This window comes from Cyphellophora europaea (assembly GCF_000365145.1).
Source record: "Cyphellophora europaea CBS 101466 unplaced genomic scaffold supercont1.8, whole genome shotgun sequence".
Taxonomy (NCBI): domain Eukaryota; kingdom Fungi; phylum Ascomycota; class Eurotiomycetes; order Chaetothyriales; family Cyphellophoraceae; genus Cyphellophora; species Cyphellophora europaea.
Window position 1 is genome coordinate 1,332,841 of NW_008481814.1, and position 17,679 is coordinate 1,350,519.

The 17,679-nt window shown below is 52.7% G+C and overlaps 5 protein-coding genes across 5 annotated transcripts; 2 read left to right on the plus strand and 3 right to left on the minus strand.

The window, feature by feature from the left end:
* Window positions 1–1,148: 1,148 nt before the first annotated feature.
* Window positions 1,149–2,256, minus strand: HMPREF1541_08296 (uncharacterized protein; the record flags this gene model as incomplete). The annotated part of the gene is made up of 3 exons (XM_008722615.1): window positions 1,149–1,226; window positions 1,278–1,615; window positions 1,674–2,256. The coding sequence occupies 3 exons, from the start codon at window positions 2,254–2,256 to the stop codon at window positions 1,149–1,151; spliced, it is 999 nt and encodes a 332-aa protein (XP_008720837.1).
* A 664-nt stretch (window positions 2,257–2,920) lies between these two features.
* Window positions 2,921–4,465, minus strand: HMPREF1541_08297 (uncharacterized protein; the record flags this gene model as incomplete). The annotated part of the gene is made up of 1 exon (XM_008722616.1): window positions 2,921–4,465. The coding sequence occupies one exon, from the start codon at window positions 4,463–4,465 to the stop codon at window positions 2,921–2,923; it is 1,545 nt and encodes a 514-aa protein (XP_008720838.1).
* An 815-nt stretch (window positions 4,466–5,280) lies between these two features.
* On the plus strand, window positions 5,281–5,866 carry HMPREF1541_08298 (uncharacterized protein; the record flags this gene model as incomplete). Its single annotated transcript, XM_008722617.1, has 2 exons — window positions 5,281–5,413; window positions 5,463–5,866. 2 exons carry the CDS (start codon window positions 5,281–5,283, stop codon window positions 5,864–5,866), a joined length of 537 nt encoding a protein of 178 aa, XP_008720839.1.
* A 4,708-nt stretch (window positions 5,867–10,574) lies between these two features.
* Window positions 10,575–14,754, minus strand: HMPREF1541_08299 (uncharacterized protein; the record flags this gene model as incomplete). The annotated part of the gene is made up of 3 exons (XM_008722618.1): window positions 10,575–13,124; window positions 13,185–13,273; window positions 13,326–14,754. The coding sequence occupies 3 exons, from the start codon at window positions 14,752–14,754 to the stop codon at window positions 10,575–10,577; spliced, it is 4,068 nt and encodes a 1,355-aa protein (XP_008720840.1).
* Window positions 14,755–15,473: 719 nt separating this feature from the next.
* On the plus strand, window positions 15,474–16,261 carry HMPREF1541_08300 (uncharacterized protein; the record flags this gene model as incomplete). The annotated part of the gene is made up of 4 exons (XM_008722619.1): window positions 15,474–15,678; window positions 15,730–15,849; window positions 15,898–16,089; window positions 16,137–16,261. The coding sequence occupies 4 exons, from the start codon at window positions 15,474–15,476 to the stop codon at window positions 16,259–16,261; spliced, it is 642 nt and encodes a 213-aa protein (XP_008720841.1).
* Between the last annotated feature and the right edge of the window lie 1,418 nt (window positions 16,262–17,679).

Sequence of the window (17,679 nt, forward strand, 5' to 3'; positions counted from 1 at the left end):
ATGGGGGCTAGCCATGGACTGCTTCTAGCAGATTGGGAGAATGTTGTGTGGCATGGATTGAGATGAATGGTTGCTCACTCCAGCGAAAGAGGTCAACAACAGGTTGAGCAGAGAGTAATCGTGAGCTGTCTACGGCACAGATAGATGATTGGCCAATTTATTCGCTTGTGACGGCCAGATTCTGGGTCAGTCGATGTGAGGACGCCTTCATAAGGCAATTAGAATTAGTCTCGTTTTGGTTGGTAGGTTTGTACTCGAGGTCTAACTTGACGACATGAAATCTGATCCCATTGCCCTCCTTGTGCCAGCACTCGAACATTGCCTTGCATTGGTATTGAAGCTCATTCTTACACGCTCAGTAAGCTGGTGTTAACAAGACCAAGTACCTCCGCATCCATCTATAAGAAGCAGTTTGAGCAAAGTTCTCACGACTTGCCAACGTACGCTCTCACATGTGAGCCCAAGCCATGTTCACTGTGGCCTGTGTCAGATGAATGTCAGATGATCCGCCATACTATGGCTTCGCCTCGCCATCTATCAGCCCATGGATATCACATGAATCAACGTTACGACGCAGGTGCTCACTCCTCTTCTGCCACGGTATTCCCACGCATTGCCATCTCTGAGTCAAGACCGTTCAGCTTCTCGCTACCCGATGTCAACATGAGCGCGGGCGCGAGCCCACAGATTACGGATGCGGCCATGGGGGCTGCACCGTCGTCGGCCCTGATATCCTCGTGCGCCGGGGATACTGGGGCTGCCGCTGTTGCTGTCGGGTCCAAATGTGGGGGGGCAAATCCGCAAGGCTTAGCGAGTTCAGGAGTTGCCGACCACAGTAGAGGTCGACAAAAATCGACGGAGGGACTCCTGAAACTCCCAACACAGGCTTTACAGCAGTCGACACATATCCACAAAAGTGGCAGGCGGGCTTCCTGAACCCATAGGTAATCAGTTGCGAAGAGTGGGACGCGAAGAGCATCTGTCTTTCCATTCAAGTCTAGTAGTGCTATACGACCAGATTGGGCCGCTCCAAACTACAGGAGGCCTCTCTAGTCTCGTATGTGGTCTTCTTCCGAGCTCAAACCCCAAGGCTCGTTTGTGGTATGGGTATCTCTTATCCTGGCTCGCATCCAGCCGTAGCATATCCCTCAGTCCAGATCGACTTCTACGGAGTGCTGACCGAAGACCAGCTCGACCTTGTTCGCCACGGTATCGATGACGGCGATCTATGAATGCATTAGTCTTGGGTTATTCGGAGCAGAGAGGCTTGAACTTACACCGCACATGTATGGCATCTCATCGTCCTCAACCGGTGCGATAAGCCCCTCCAGACTCTCTCCCTTTAGAGCAGGCCACGTCACCCACAAGTCGCTGTAGAGATTGAAGTTGACAGCGAGCAACACACGGACTTGGGCTGGATGGAGGATATGCATAGCTTGTTGAAAGTCGCGAAGTCTGGCAGCTGAAACACCGGACAAGAAATCCTTCGCCGCTAGCTCGTCTTTGAAGAAATTGGCGTTGACGAGGCCGTTGAAACCGGGAGTTCGACGGTCTTTGGGCAGGTCTAGGAGGGATGGTCCTGTGATAGTCATGTGGAAACCGTTGGGCGGGGCTTCTAGAACAGTAGAGGTCAGTAAAGATACATATCGGAGTCGAGTTGCAGGAGAGCTTACCGATCGTGAGTGTCTTGAGTTGTTGGAAGATAGCCACGATCCGCACAACATGAAAAGCTGGGTTGACGACAGACCAAGCCTGGAAGCTTACGTGCTTGATCATGGAGTAGTTGATCTTCTCACTGTGCAAAAACCAGCCCCAGGGTAGCTGGCCGTAGCCAATGTCGATGGTAACGAGGCCGTGGTACAAGGGCATGGCTTCATGACGGGTCTTCTTGCAAGCTTGCAAGATACCGGAAATCTTGTCGTCGTCGATGCACAAGAATTTCCCATCGCCAACGAGTTGGACGTATTCAAAACCACCTTCGAAAACATACTTGTAGATCTCTCTGCGCAACTCGGAGTCAAACAGGTTCGTGAACCAGCTCTGCTGCCACGAACGCTGGAGTTGCAGAGCGTTGTAGGCGGCGTCTGGATCCTCGGTGACGTGTGGATAGGCGGTGGCGATTCTGGAGGGAAGATCTGGGTTGTCTGAGTATGCAGCGAGCATCAAACTACCGGGACCGGGGTGGAAGCTGGTCTGGGGAGCGTCAGGTCGCTGGGCATTTGGGTTGTGGGTAGGAGTCTGCTTGGTTCGACCCATGTTGAAGGAACTTGAGCGTGATGAGGGAAGCAAGGTAGTGGTAGGGGTAAGGTGGAAGACGTGGTGGCTGCAGAACAAAAAGCGCAGTTTTGATTGCTCAGGTTGTGCGATACAAGACTGATAACGTCCGGAAAGGACTAGCGTGTGAATGGCTGCCTTCTTCCGGTTGCCTAGTTGCTGTGAGGGCGGCGTGTGAATAGCAACCCTCCATGAATGGCATGAATGAGGATGCCAAGGCGCTAAAGCCCTTCACACTCACTCCCCCAGACAATGCACAAGAACTTCCCAGACTCATTCATGTTCCCTCTCTGAAGAGGCTGAACAAGACAGGGTCCCTCGTACGATACCCCTGAGTGCGGTAAGCAGTGAAGCTCGGACGAGGAATGGCCGATGCGAGTGGCAAAGCGAAATACCGAGGGTGTGTTCGCAGCTGAGTTCATCTGAGTCGTCAATCAGAAAGAGTGATGGTGCCATATGGTATGCATCCTGTCACAGGGAGCAAAAATTTCCAACATCATTGCAAGACTGAGCGGCAATGGATTAGGTCTCTCCAGATCCAGTCTTTCATTCGGCAATGCTCGATGGCTTCCAAGCCAAGGCTCAGGTTCTACCTGAATCCACTGAAAGCTGTTAAGTTGCTCGTTGCACCACCTCTGGAATGCATTCAGGGTTTGGTATTGCCTTTCTTACCCTTCTTCTTACCTCCACTGGGACCCGAGGACTTCTGCTTCTTGGCTTGCGATAGCACAGGCTCTGAAACGGAAGGCTTTGCAGGAAGGTTCGGATTGGATCCCTTCCGTGTAGGCAGAGCTACTGAGTCAAAACTTGGGTTACGAGAACTCTGAGAACGACTGTTGGATGCACCAGGCCCGCCCTTCGTTGGTGGGCGCTCATCTGGCCGATATGAATCAATGGACTTGGTGCCTCGCGGCGGGGAACGAGGACGTATCTGAGGGTGACCATCAAAGCGGCGTGGCGAATTGGGATGACGATTGTCAGGTCGCCACTGATCACCCCCGGAAGCACGTGGGGAACGAGAGCGCCGACGCCCGAAGGAGTCGGTTCCATACCAATCTCCACGCCCACGTCCTTGACTATCGCGATCATCAAAGGCATTGTAGCGCTCATGACGACTGGCTTCGTTGGTGCGATTAGCAGCACCGCCGAAGCGCATCTGTGGAGCTGCCTTTGAAGCATTGCCACGTCGGACCGGGGCTCGAAAGAACTCGTCTTCCTCATCGGAGATAGCCATCTTGTCGCTGCGACTAGCATGATGAATGCCTGCACGACCCTTAATCTGAAGGCCAGCTGGACGCATGTTGCGATTCTCGGCTTCAATCTCTCGGCTCTTTGCACCAGTTTCGAGGTTCATGTTGATATATTCGCCGGACGCAAGCGACTTGAGGGACCATCTCGAAGCTGCAGAGCGGTCCGCATCCGGACAGTCGCCGACAAGGTGCCCCTTGGAGGCGCAGATACAACACGAGATCCACAATCGGACAGGTCCACCCTCAGCGAGTTTGAGAGACGTGCTCGGGAAGAAACGCTGAGGGCAAGCTTCCTCAGTATGAGCCAGCCCACCACATAGATCACAGGGCACTGTTGTGACCCTCAGCCCGGACTGGCAACCGTCGCGGTTGTGACCAGGCTCACGACATTTTGAGCATCTGGCCATGGTTGGACAGCGTCTTGTAGGATGGCTAGGCTCCTGGTTGCATTTGCGACACTGGTTCTCCGGACATTCAGCGGCCATGTGACCCTGCTTCAAGCAGAAGAGACAGGACACGGCTCGGTTAAGATCGATCTGACTCCGGTCTAGGTTGAATAGGGCATACTTTATCTGCAGCTCCAACTGCTCTCCGTTCAGATCCTCGAGCTTCAACCTCGTAGACGTCGCGTCTTGGGTCGGAGAGGACACGTGCATATCGCCCTGGTGAGAGCTGACCTCGCCTTCATCACGACTGTCTGAATCATCAAGTTGTTCATCGTCGCGGACATCCTTGTCTATATTCACAATCATACCACCATCTTCAGACTCTACCATAGACTCGTCCGATGACGAAATCTCAATGGGCTCGTCGTTCGCAGTGCTCTCCGCTTCGTCATGTCCGCCTGGACGTACGTCGTCCAGTGCGGTCTGTGCACTTGGAAGAGGTCGAGGGGCACTAAAACCGGTGGCAAGGCGGTTCTTGCCTAGCTTGACGTCCATATCGGAGGAGTTGACATCAGAAGAACGGTCTTCATCTGAATGCAAATGATCTTGCGGGTTAGCAGGGTCAAGGTACTCGGCGGACCGAGAGGCTGTTCCGCCCAATGGAACAAAGTCGCGAGTATCCTCGACACGCTTCTGTCTGCGTCTGGTTTTCCTAGAGCCTGTACTGTGAGGAGAAGAGTTCGCAGTTGAACTTGCATGACTTTTGTGTGGAGCACTGAAGGCAGCAGTACGCGAGTCGTCGTCCGACTCACCTTCACTACGCGTGTCCTCCATTTGATACACGGAGCTCAGGAATGAGTGAAGGACAAGTGAAGTTGAATTCATGTTGCGATTCCGAAAAGTGCAGAGGCGACGAGGCTGAAAGATGCTCCGCATCGAACTTGCAAGGCTGACCAATTAACACGAGTTGACGTAGGTGCGCAGGTTACTACCATGCTGTTTGGCTCAGCACCACCCTGTCTCACAACCCATGTGGCTCGATATACACAACTTCATTGATACCCTTGTTGCATGCCATTCTTCTCCCCTTCTGCCTGCGCATCCAGCTGTCTTATTTTGCAACCATTTTGACCCTTTTGAACCCGGTCACTACCCCTGCATCTGGCCACGCGAGCCCTCCAGACCCTCTGATTTTGTGAGCATCCCCCAGAAATGTACCACCAGCCCAAGCGCGGTGTGCTGACAGAGTTCGCAGAGACCCCGATCCGCAGGTTTCGAGACCTATGTCCCAAATCACTCTCCAGAGAACGATCTCCTTCACAGCCGATGCCAAAGACCCAGCAGCCGAGTCGACATCTTACAACGCCAACATGAGCTCAGCGAAAACTGGACGCCGGAGGAGATCTAGCAGCATCATATACCAGGAGCCGGCAGAGTCACAAGAACAGCTTGCAGATCAGTCAGCACTGCCCAACTTGAACTCACAATGGGTCAACGCAAAAGGTGCGTAGCCTTATTTCCGCTCGGAAGACACCGGCTGACTTTTTGCTAGGAGCGTGGACTATTCATCCCGTCCTCATTATCGGGCTAAAGATCCTGTTTGATGTCATTCCCGGCGTGACGCAAGAGCTCTCATGGACGTTAACGAACATTACCTACATGGCTGGCTCTTACCTCATGTTCCACTACGTTCGAGGCGTACCATTCGAATTCAACGCCGGAGCATACGACAACCTCAACATGTGGGAGCAGATCGATAACGGTGACCAGTACACGCCGGCCAAGAAGTTCCTGTTGTCAGTGCCGATAGGGCTTTTTCTGTTGAGCACCCACTATACCCACTACGACCTGACGTACTTTATTGTGAATTTTATGGCGTTGATGGCGGTTGTCATTCCAAAGCTGCCACAGTTTCATCGGATGCGCATCGGTATATTTACTCAACCAGAAGAATGATCGGGCGATTAAATCAAGACGGTCAATCGGTTCATGGAATTTGACCAATGCCCAGCAGTGGACATCATGTGTTATTAGCAGGCTAGGATTTGAATAAAAAATTCCGCGACTTCAACTTCCACGTTCGTCACCGTTCTGCACGTCCGATGTCGTGCACACCCCGTAACGCTCGATGCCTTCAGCTGAAAGCCGTAAGGGTACTCCCACCATTTCTATGCTCATGACGCCTTCGCAGCACCCATCCTCTGCGCACCTGGAGGATGCCTCTATAGCACGACAAGCCAAGAGTCTCTGCCCTAACGGCGGAGACCCCTCGCTGACGCGTCAAGTCCGCTCGGTCCGGGCCACGTCGCTATGTCCGGCTTCCGTAGGCACAACTTGCACAAGGCAACCTCCAAAACGCGAAGCTATGATTGGTCAAAGTCCAAGTCGAACCCCTCAGCCTCGCCCCTGCCAAGCGTTTGCCTTGCATACCCAAACCACGCGCTCTGCGTTCGGCTTTGATGGCTCAGGCCAGATGCATGTTCGGTGCACTGATGACGAGCCAAGCTTATTCTCAAGCCTGTCTGACTCCGACAGCGGCAAGTGGCCTGCCCCTTCTCAGGCTGGCCAGGGTCGTTAATTCTGGGAAGGAGGCTAGGGCAGACCAGCAGATGACACACCTCCGTACATTATATAAACGAGGACAGATGTCTTGGACTCAATAAGTGTACCCTTGTAGTGTTGTCCAGTGCTTTTGAAGTGCTACGGCCTCGGTCGGTGCTGGTTTATGCATCATCTCAGGTTTTCTATAGAGGGCGGTGTCATCCGAATACCTTTCTCGGTGTCCTGCAAAAGGATGTGTCATTCATGGACTACTGGTTACACAGTTATAGACGTGATCTTCAACACGTATAAATGGGACCTCGTCTTCTCTTTCAAGATCCTGGAGCCTCGATCTCGGTGTAGATGCTGGCAATGGCCATAGACCGGATGGTCTTGGTCCTCATGATGACGAGGAATGCTACCGTACAGTCGAAGTTATCAAGAGCGTCCTATACCACATTTTAAAATCCTGGCGGAGCCCATGTGCTAGACTCGGTTGATGCCCGCTCTAGCATCTTCAAGCAGATTTCCTCACCTTGCAGCTCAATAAGCAGCATATTCGTGGGTACGTTCAGGCTGGTGTTCTGTCCTGGATCAGAATATTGTCACGATTGCCGAGACCAGACAAGGCAACGAGGCGCTACAGCCCTCTACTGCCAAGGACTCCGAGGTCTCAGGGGTCAAGACACTTGGCACACAATCTCCCACGCAACTCGCGTGGAAGATTGTGTTGGTTCTGGACTTGCTCCTGCAAGTACTGAATCGTTGTACATAGAGAATCACAGTTGACACCTATTTGTTCCGAAGCTCCTCTCACACTATCCCGAGTGACTCTTACAAAGATCTTTCAATAGGGCTCGGAGGCAAATAATCTAACCACCTCGATGTAAGCTTCGAATCCATTCCCATATCGACCGTCATAAGTGCACTCAAGTCCAACGCAGTGCGACAAGTCAGCGGAAAAAGGTCGCAGCTTAATATTGATATCTATTGGCAGGGTACCGCAAGCCTGCGCTGTAAGCTCCGCCGCTGCCTTCTGTAACAGTTATCCGTAAAGCGAACCGTAATTGGTCATCGTCACAAGTGCTCTTTGAATCTCGGGAGAATGTAAAACAGCATGCGCCATGTACCTGCCCTTGACTAGGCCGGACAGCTCTCCGTTAGGTAGTCGCCGGCTTGTATTTCTATTTGCTGTCAAGATGCAATGTCTCATGTCGGGGAAGAGACGTAATATATTGATCCGCGTAGGCCAAGGTTGTGCGGTATGGCCACCTCGAAACGCTGTACTCGACGGGCTGCAAATGCTCCGGTAGTTGGAAGCGCGGGAAATGGATTCCTAGTGTGCTTGTGAAGATCCACGGTAACTAGTCGCCGAAGAACTGGCATGGCTTCGATCCGATACCGTCGAGATGTGGAGATGATGGCAAACTGGTGCTCAATTCTGGATCTGTTGACTTTGGGAGCCAACCGGATCGTTGTTCCAGAGGACACCTCGAATTTGATAGTTTGGTTCTTGAAGAGCTCCTCGTAGATTCTAATTCGCATCTCGGCAGGTATACGGGCGAAGGGCGACGACCGCTTCGTCTTGAATATTATCTTACCCTTGACAGGTGCTTACAATTTGTGCGGGACGTATACTGAATAAAGGACGATCACGATGTAGGCAATAAGCGAACCCGCAAGTTCCAGGATTTTGGTTATGTCCATTGTGACTGTAGACGTTTTCGTGGGAAAGAGTGTCAGCGAATCGTACGGTATGTAATCGGGGCTGAAATAAGATGGGATACATTTATCCGTCAGTTGTCCAATGCGTAAGTATGAATGCACGATAGATTCAGCTCACGCAGAGAGTGCAAAGCCAACGGGATGAGAACGAGTATCAGTGCCAGCAGCGGACGCAGAGGCTGCTGCCCGCCCAGGACATCGAAACCGCTCAATCAGCAGCTTCGATCCCAAAGTTCTTGCTGCAGTGAGTTCTCACTGCAAGCGACACCGGTTGAGTCCTCGACCTGGGTGCGAGCTGGTTTGCTCCGGTGCTGTCGCTAAAGGTGAACAACACTATGCTTAGGGCGTACCACAATCTTCTACAGGTGTCGTCAATGCGATCCTGCACACGGAGTGGACTCTCGACTTCGATGCAAAACATAGCCCCAATCCTCCGTCCCAATGTAGGTGGTTGGTCGCTTGGGAGACGATGTCGCCTGTCGACATGAACCTCGACTGGTTGCAAGGACTTAGTACTAGCCCTTCATTAGCGCTTAGCCTCATCACACTCGAACAGTAGCCGTTCCGCCCCAATTTCGAACCACAGCCTCTTGACGAAACCACTGCTCGCGGTACCTCTTCTAACCTCAACGACCAGGATGCCCAGCTCTCGCTGCACGCCGCTGCCACAACCCAAACCCATACCTCTGACGGTTGCGAAGATCTTCATCCTGATCTGCACCCTTGCCCGAAGCCACCACTCCTCCATCCCAGCATCCGCCGTAGGTGAAGCCTCCTCCACCCAGGCGACAACCTCTCCCATCGGCCCTTCGCCCCTACTCATTCGATCGCTTACGATAAAGGCAATCATCTCTCCAGGCTTCCCTCTCAGACTTCCGAAATGCCATGGCCCCTCAGCCAGCTCATACTGCTCGCCGATCGAACACTTTATTCTCACATCTCTCGCAACCGGAAACGTCTTCGCCACTTCCAGGAATGAGGTCTGGTTCATCCAGGCTCTGTGGGCCTCAATCTCTATGAGCTGCAATTTCGTGGTGTCGAACAACAGCCCGATGCCATCGTATCTAACGGCCGTTGGCTGGTAGCAGATCCGGGCTGGAGGCACTGTGCCTGCGTCGGTGACTCGACCTCTATGGCGCAAACTTGAGCCCGAGAGCTCTCCCAAACGCCTCAGTAGCTTCAGCCCATCGAGCATCTCGACTCGGCACAAACGCCAGAAAAGGGGCAATGCTTCGGCACGGAGAAGGCGGGACACGGTCGCCACCGCGACAACGCCAAGGTGAGCATGTGGATGATGGACGCCGATGGGAATCCAGGACTGAAGAGGTAGTGTGCTTTGATGGAAGAGGTGATGGTAGATCTGAGTGCGGATTTCTGAGGGTAGAGAGAGGAGCGACGCTGGTCGGAGCGAGTGTACTGGAGGTGATGGCCGGAGATCTGATGGTGGAAAGGAGGAGGAGGATACGAGGAGGCTTTTCGATGAAAGTGGTTGGGCGAGTAGCATCTTTTGGCAATGAGCATCATCTTCGCAGGAGGAAGTGGAGGAGGCCAATTGAGCGGTTGGCGCATGTATTGGTGATGGATACATGTGCACCTCGGTCAAGAGATCGTGCCGAAACCAGCGACGAAGGTGGCCAACAGGCTGTTCAGCGATCTCAGAGTGTAATGTTTTCGCTGGATATGGCTGGCGTCTCAAGTTGAGTCTCCGACTGCGAGCAAGTCTTCCGCATGATAGTCAAATCCTGCTCTTCCGCCAAGATGGCATTTGTGACAGCATCTGCTCAATCGGATAGAGCCTTCTCGGTCATCGGTCACCGGAGCCGCAAGGTTAGTAGATAGGGTACACCATGGGATATGTATGCCGCTGGTTGATCTTGTCAATCAACATTTTTGGGCTTATGGACCTCATGTCGGATTGTCCGGCAACATATCCGCTTACTCACGGGTCATCGATCATGCGCCAGTCTCGCCACCTCATCTGACAGATCACGAGCAAGAGCAGGCGTCCACGTAACCTCCACAGCTTTCGGTCATACGAAAATGATCGATACAGCGCTGATAAGATCACGGAGCGGTTGAGATTGACGGTCATGTTTAATACAAGGACCCGCGATACGCGACGTCTTGAAATGGATGCCTGACCGCCAGGAGGCTCACGCCCTTCTCTCGCGAACGGGTCGGTAGAGAATAAGCAAGTGAACGGCTGGGGTTGAGAAAAGTACAATATTATTCGTGGACAAGCCATGGTTTCTCGCTTCTGTAGTGACTACTTACCAGGTACTAATGGCCGTGTCTAGTCTGACACACCCGCTTCGCTCGCTGCCAAAAGTGCCCGGAAGGTGCTGTAATGATCACCGGCTAAAGTAGCGGTGCAAAGTCGTCCGGCATTCGCTCGCTATCACCAGTTGATCCTTCGATCGGTGGTCAGCTGACTGTTATCCCAAGCCCCGAACTTGTCCTCCACGCCGTGCCTGTCTTTTTGAAGGCTAGAGCCAGAGTCAGAGCACTCACTGTTCCAGGCGCCCACGCCGCCATTGATTTCCATCATTTCCTGACCGGCTCCAGGAGGCATGGCTTCCATTTGGCTCTGAGGTTGTCTATTGCCGGCCCAAGAGTCAGACTTCCACGCTTCTGCATCCGAGTGACCTAATTGGGCACTAGGTGGAGGGCCATCGGGAGCCGAGTACACAATATCCCGCTTGACGGTCTCGACGAGAGACTTTGCCTTGTCCTCACGCACATAAACCAAGAAGTAGGGGTTCGGAGTACCAGATGTCCCGTCAGGTTTGCCGAACAATTCATTGAGGTCACTAACAACATTGACATGATCGTCGTTGTAACGACGCCAACATTCTTTCACATGGTCGAAGATGTAGACCCAGTAGTGGCCTCCAGTTGCGCCGCCGCGATGGAAGAAAGCAGCGTGTAGACGGTACGGGTGCTCACGCATATCGGCGAACGACTCCTTCAACTGTTGCTCAATATACGCAATCCGCGTATTCACGGACTTGAGCTCAACCGCCAGATCATCTGCAAGCGCCCCCAGTGCTACGGCGATCGTTGGATCGAGTAGCCGTTCCAGATCTTCGTCGGAGTCTGAGTCTGGAGAGGTGAAGTCGGGATTGGTCTGCAAGTATTCCAGCGCCAACTTTGCATCTGCAAACAACGTAGGCAGATCACGCCCATTGGCAACCTTGGTCTCCAGCTTGTCGCGACGATCGATGAGTCCTGCAAGTTCTGACTTCATGGCCCAACTCTGCTTACGGCGCTCCATGAGATTAGAGTTCGGTTCAGCTTCGAGATACCGATCTAAGTAGATCCTTTCGGGAATTTGGACGTGATCATCTTGCTTCATTGGCCTCTTAGCAGTCTTGTCCCAAGCTACTCGGTCAAGAGCCATACTGAAGATTGGTGGTAGCCTTGAGATCGAGATGAATGCCTTTGAGCCACCCTCACGTTCTGTGAGATCTAGTTCACTGTCAAGGGCATCATAAACATCCTTGGGCTTGTTGGCAACACGAGTGATGATGTTATTGAACTGAATTGGCGCAGGAGCCTCCTTCTCAGGAACCGTGTGGATGACATTTTGTCCAAAGAAGGTATCGTGTACTTCATCGAGTTGTTCGCCGGAGGCATCGACGCCTGTACCACGAATAGCGCAAGAAAATTGAAAAAGACAGTGCGCTATCACTTCAGTCACGTCTTGTTGTCGGGCATACTCTTCGAGAATGTCGGTGGTGGGCTCGGCTGGTTTCCGAGGTGGGACTGGAGGCGGTTTGCCAGGCGGAGGAGCATACTTCGGTGTGGCTTCAATAGGCTCCACGGTATCTGTATATGGTTCTCTGTCCTTTTGATGTTTGGCTAATGCTCCGGCTTGTGAATTGACTTTGGAGGGCGATGCGGGCGCCAGCGGTTCGGGATGCTCCCCTTCGAGGTCTCCATGCTTCGGAGATTCATCCAGCTTCGTTGGCGACAGGTTCTCCTTGTTGTCCAATAACTCTTTCTGTTGCTCCACCGTAACTGGAGTTCCTGGGGTTGCGGGCCTTGATACAAGGGTCGCCTCGCTAGAATTGTCGCTCTTGTCATACTGAAGAGAAGAGTCGCTGTTCTGATTTGGGTCATCGACTTGCATCGCAGTTGGCTCTTCTTGAGCAGGAGATTCCATTACGGTAGAATCTTCCATCACAGGAGCTTGTTTTTGGTCAGGATTTGGCTGGGGACCGAACACTGGTTGGCTGTCGAGATGGCCCAAGCTAGGGCGATCACTCATCAGAGTGGATCTTCGCCGCATCCTCTCTTGAGCCCCATGCGTTTCCAGAGTGAGACGCGCCAACTCCTTTGCTGGTTTGATGGTGGAGCTTGAGGACTCGATCATGCCTCGAAAGAGTTGACCAAGATTGTTGACAAAGTCTTGCGCAGTCTGGACCTCACGTCTGGTGACTTGACGTTGCCCAACTTTTTTGTTGGCCATCTTTGCATCCGTGATATCCATCTTGAACTGGTCGAAGTCAAGGACGATTCTCCGAAGCTCGGCCACGGTAAAGAGAAACTGGAGCAGACTATTGAGGTAACAGGTGTTGCCAATATTGTCGAGACCAACAGGTTCGTCATCTCGACCGACCACTTCTTGTGTTGGACGGGCAGTCCCTTGGAGTAGGTCTCTCAAGACAAAGCTGTTCCGTTGGATGGCAATGGCCTCCAATGCCTTCGCATAGTACTCTCGATTTTCAGGCTGTTCCATAATATTGAATTCATAGCTGACCTTCACCGTCTCGTCGTCAACGTCTTCGTTCAAACTGAGCGCCTGGTAGCCTTCGGGTGCCAACATATTGAGGTCGCCGGAGAAATTAGAGTTGATCCACCTGTTGAGAAGGATACTGTTGCGGTTTTGAGCGATCAGGCGAACAGCTTTTTTGGCTTGCTCTTCCATGGCTTTGTTCTCCACAATCTACATTACGTTAATGACACGCCAAGGCAAACGCGAAGTTGCGTATGGAGGCCAACATACCTTGGAAGTGAAGAGAGCTTGAATGTAATCATCTGAAACAGCGGGATCGGCACCTAGGAATTGCAGCGCTTGCTCGTGTGTGTTCATGACTGCTAATTGTCAGATATCAACCTACCCCTTACCAGGAGAATAGGGGCTTACCATTGTCGGCAATAGCGAGGATCTTGTGGCTCCGACGCCATGCCCCGACAATGCGCAGGCTTTGTCGGAGTTCACTTTCATGCGCCGGCATATCCATTGCCCTTGATTGAAACATACCAATGATGTTGTCGTCGTCAAGTGTATCATGTCTCGAGATACCGAACGACGAGAAAGCCTGCTCAAGAGCCTTCGCAGAGAAGCGACCCATCGACTCTTCCATGCTGACCTCCGTTTGCAGGATCTCACTCCTCCTCTCGAGTGCGATGTCGCGCAAGAACTCGAAATAATAAGGTACGTTGCTTTCGTCGTTGGCGACTTGACGCTGATATGCATACTGAATAAGCCTGTCGGCCGCATCTGGAACGATTCCCAGGCCAACATACGCAGCGGGACGCTGAGAGGGATCGGCCTTGTTAGTACGGCTGAACATAGCTGTCTCATAATCTTGAGCCGAACAAAGTCGCTGGAGATCTCGAGTTGCCAATGGACCAGCACGCAGGTCATTAAGATTTTGGAGCTCTTCCGCCGGACGGCTAAGCATCAATGCTAGCAGCTCATGCTCTACATCATCCAGAAAGAGATTGACAGGATCTTGTAGGGGACTGGAGTCGGTGAAATCTGGTTCGGGCACTTGCCAGCAGTTGTTGGCAACATCCCTCTGAAAGCGCAACGTTTCGAGCACTTCTTTACATGCATCGCCGTTCGGTCCAAAGCGGACCATGAACCGCTTATTTGTCATGTTAATGGCTCTCCGCGCCTGGCCCTTATTCCAGGCATTGGAGATGTACACCCGAAGATCGCTGAGGACATCGATAATGGTAGGCTGCTTCATGCCTTGGGTGTTACCCTCATTTGCCTTGAATGCGGCCTCGGATCGCTGTCTCAGGATTTCCCGATCAGTCAAGGTGTGGACAACGTCGTCTTGAAGCACCGGAGGGGTATATCGGACAGTCAGTCTGGCAGAGCAGCCTTTTGCGGAACATTGGAAAACCGTGATTTCTGCTGGACTACCCAACATCCTCTCTTCCCAAACGCGCCTCGCGGCAGCTTCCTTCCATTGCGCTCGAACGAAGTGGTGCAGTGGATTTTCGGTATTAGGACATGGGGATGGCTGCCATCCATCCGAGTAGTCTATGTTGAGGTTCAGGTGTGTCCGACACTTTCCGCAGACCGCTGCAACGGACCATTTTGTATGCGAGTCCGGCAGCTCATCAAGTGCTGGCAAGTCTGACTGTCGCGGCTTTGTCCAGAACACATGGCGACAATTATGGGGATGAAGGAAAGCGCTTAGGGTCTGGCCCCGAGAGAAGCTGAGGACATTGTCCCGGATGAGATTGAAGCCTGGAGGAGACGGCCGATCAAGATTGTGGAGGGTCAGGTCTTCGAGAAGCGTGGGCGCACATCGGCCTGAAGCAACGGTCAACATCATGGCCTCTATCTATGGGACTGGTCAGGCATACCCGGGCCCTTTAACTGATGGAACGATGTCATATGCGCCTGAACGCCGGCCATGCAAGGCAAGTCGCGGAGTGAGGAACTGGGGGGCGGACAAGCCGCGTACGGCGGCTCCTGCTGGTTCGTATAGGGTCGGCAAGGGCGAGCAGCATCTAGGGAAGCTGCGAGAAAGATGAGCTATGTTGTAAATGAATGGATTTGCAGGCAGCGGGATTTACAAGGCAGTGAAGGTAGACCAAGGCGGATAAAGTGGCGAGGAATAAGGGACTAAGGACAGGGTGTGAGCAGTATTACATGATCATCAATATAGACAAAGACTGAGAAGAGGCTGAGGGAGAGGCGTCGTCATGCGTGTCGCCTCATCCCAAGGATTTGAATTGAGCCCGTGAATGCTGAAGCCTTGAAGTGTCAATCTCGAGGCAGCTGCGGACGAGTCGTCATTGGGAGCACCTGCACCTGCACCTGCCACGCGCCTGGGCAAGCGCGAGACCAGCTAACTGACCATGCCAAGCCCGGCTAAACCGCAATTGCGGAGACTCATTCAACCGCAAGCTTGCACCACTACTGACATACAGCTTCTTCAATCGCAAGCACAATCGCACATACTACCCCAGCCGACCTCAGCGAGGGCAAGGGTCGAACATTGATGATCTGAGCTCCGACAAGTCCCTCCTTGCGCGCGATCGAGTTGCCATGGCCGACCCGACGGAGCTGGTCAGTGGTCCTGAAGAGGAGGTCACATTTGAACCCAAAGATGTCATTAGCAGGACGGTGGAAGTCTCGCTGACAACTGGTGCGGCTGGTCTATTTCTCTCCACTGTGCAAAATACCCTGTCTAGACAACAAGTCGGCGTTTTTGGCGTGTTCTCGAGGTACGGTGGAACGACTGTTTGGGCCAGTATGCATTACCTAGTTCCCGCGGACGAGCAGTTTGCTAACATTCAGACAGCTGGAGCTGGAGCATCGTATGCCTTTATTAGCACAGCTTCCGGTAACCTAAGGGAGAAGGAGGACTTCTGGAACCACTTCTACGGTGGTGCCGCTACAGGTGCCTTACTGGGTCTGCGTCGTAAGTCGATCTACGAGAACGATAATGCAAACGCTGATTTTGTTCAAGGCCGCACATTTCCTTCTGTCATCGGAACCGCACTCTTCGCTGGTGCTGTTATGGGTGGGCTTTCGTTTGCAGGTGGCCAGGTCTATGCGACGGGTGAGACTCCCGAGGAGCGTATTGCACGGAAAGAAGAGCATCGACGAAGATTCAGACGACCATACCAGGAGATGGTCAACGAGATTGGTGAGGGCAGAGGTATGCCAGCTTCAACCTTGTCACTGTAACATCACTAATTATCACAGGCATCTACCCCCCAGGCTACAATGAGCGCCGCGCGCAGCGAATTTCAGACAACTACGGTATCGAAGTTCAGCCTCCATACTATGAACGCAAGAAGCAGGCTGGAATAGAAACGAGTGCTATCTGAAACGCGTGGCCAGATCAGAAGCAGGACGAAATGTAAATACCAAATCAAGATCGATCACTCGCGAGGCTGTCAAAGCTTCGTCAATACGCACATCGACGAAGCCAGTTTTGCCAGAAGTGTTTGCCATTGTGCTGACTACGCCAATTGCATGGGGAAAGCATGTCACCTGACAGCTCAACAGCATCAGTAAGAGTGCCGTTCCGGGGAGACTCTGAAAATAGCGGTTATTTTTCCCGCTCGCTAGAATTGCGTGCGCATATATCTACCTGTAGACATCTACCTACAATAGTACGACAAGAATACACATTGGCTACCTACGCCGAGATGACTGGCCGGAAAGCCGGAACATGCCACAAGCAGTTGTGGCGGCGAGGCTAGGCTGTCGAGCCCGCAAGATAGCGTCAGCCAGGTCTCTGACACAGCGATGTTGGCGCCTCTTCGTTACGAATTGCCATAAAATGCAGTCTAACACCGGGAGAACAGCTGTTTAGCCGTTTGTCTGCATGCCGTCTATACATTGGGGCATTCTTGGAAGACCGGGGTGTTGCGTGGACTGTCAAGCGCAGGTCGACGATTCGCGTGGGGACTCGAAGCTCGCAAATCGACGCTGATTTGCGCCCAGAGCGTAACTATTTCGGCCGTTCACTGCCGGGTCGATGGGCTATTGACAGCTCGGGGAATTTGCTGTTCGCAAGCATCACTTCTCAGCTTGTTCTCAGCAAAACAACATCTTCATCGTGTCTGTCCTCGGCAGTCATCGGGACGCTTGCACAAATTTGTCACGGCAGAGTCAAGGACAAGAGCACATGCAACCCCAAAATGGTGCAGTAGTCTAGATGACGAAGGTTGTGGCTTGATGGGCAACGAGAGATTGGGGCATGTCGATCTAGTAGCGGCTATAGCGCCTAGACTGTTGTAGCACCCCTCCCACCCTCTTGTTCTGGGGCCCAATGCTCCATCCGCCAGCTCCAGCAACCAAACAGCTGCTCAAGCTCAGCCGCTCGACCACACCGAAGCTGAGGAAGCTCCTAGACTGACTCTGCTTGACTGCCGGTTATACCGCGACCTTACCCTTGAGGTCACAGCCGTGCTACAATTATCATTGAGGGCGGCCCCAGACCAAGGACACCCAAATCGCTTCATCACCGCTCTACGTCATCCACTTTCTGGGCTTGCAACATCACCTGCCTTCCTCTTCTCCTCCACCCACCGACTTTGCCTAGCTGTCTAAGCATTCTATTGCTCCCTCGTCGACAGCTGCACACCGATCAATCGTCCTCTTTCTTTTATCCTTCTGGTCCGCCGTTAGCCTTTGTCACACAATGCGCCCATCTCGTTAGCTACTGTTCGCGACTCGATTGATTCTCGCCTCAAACTTGTTTATCAATTGCGCAGTAAACAAAGAGTGGAACTGCACT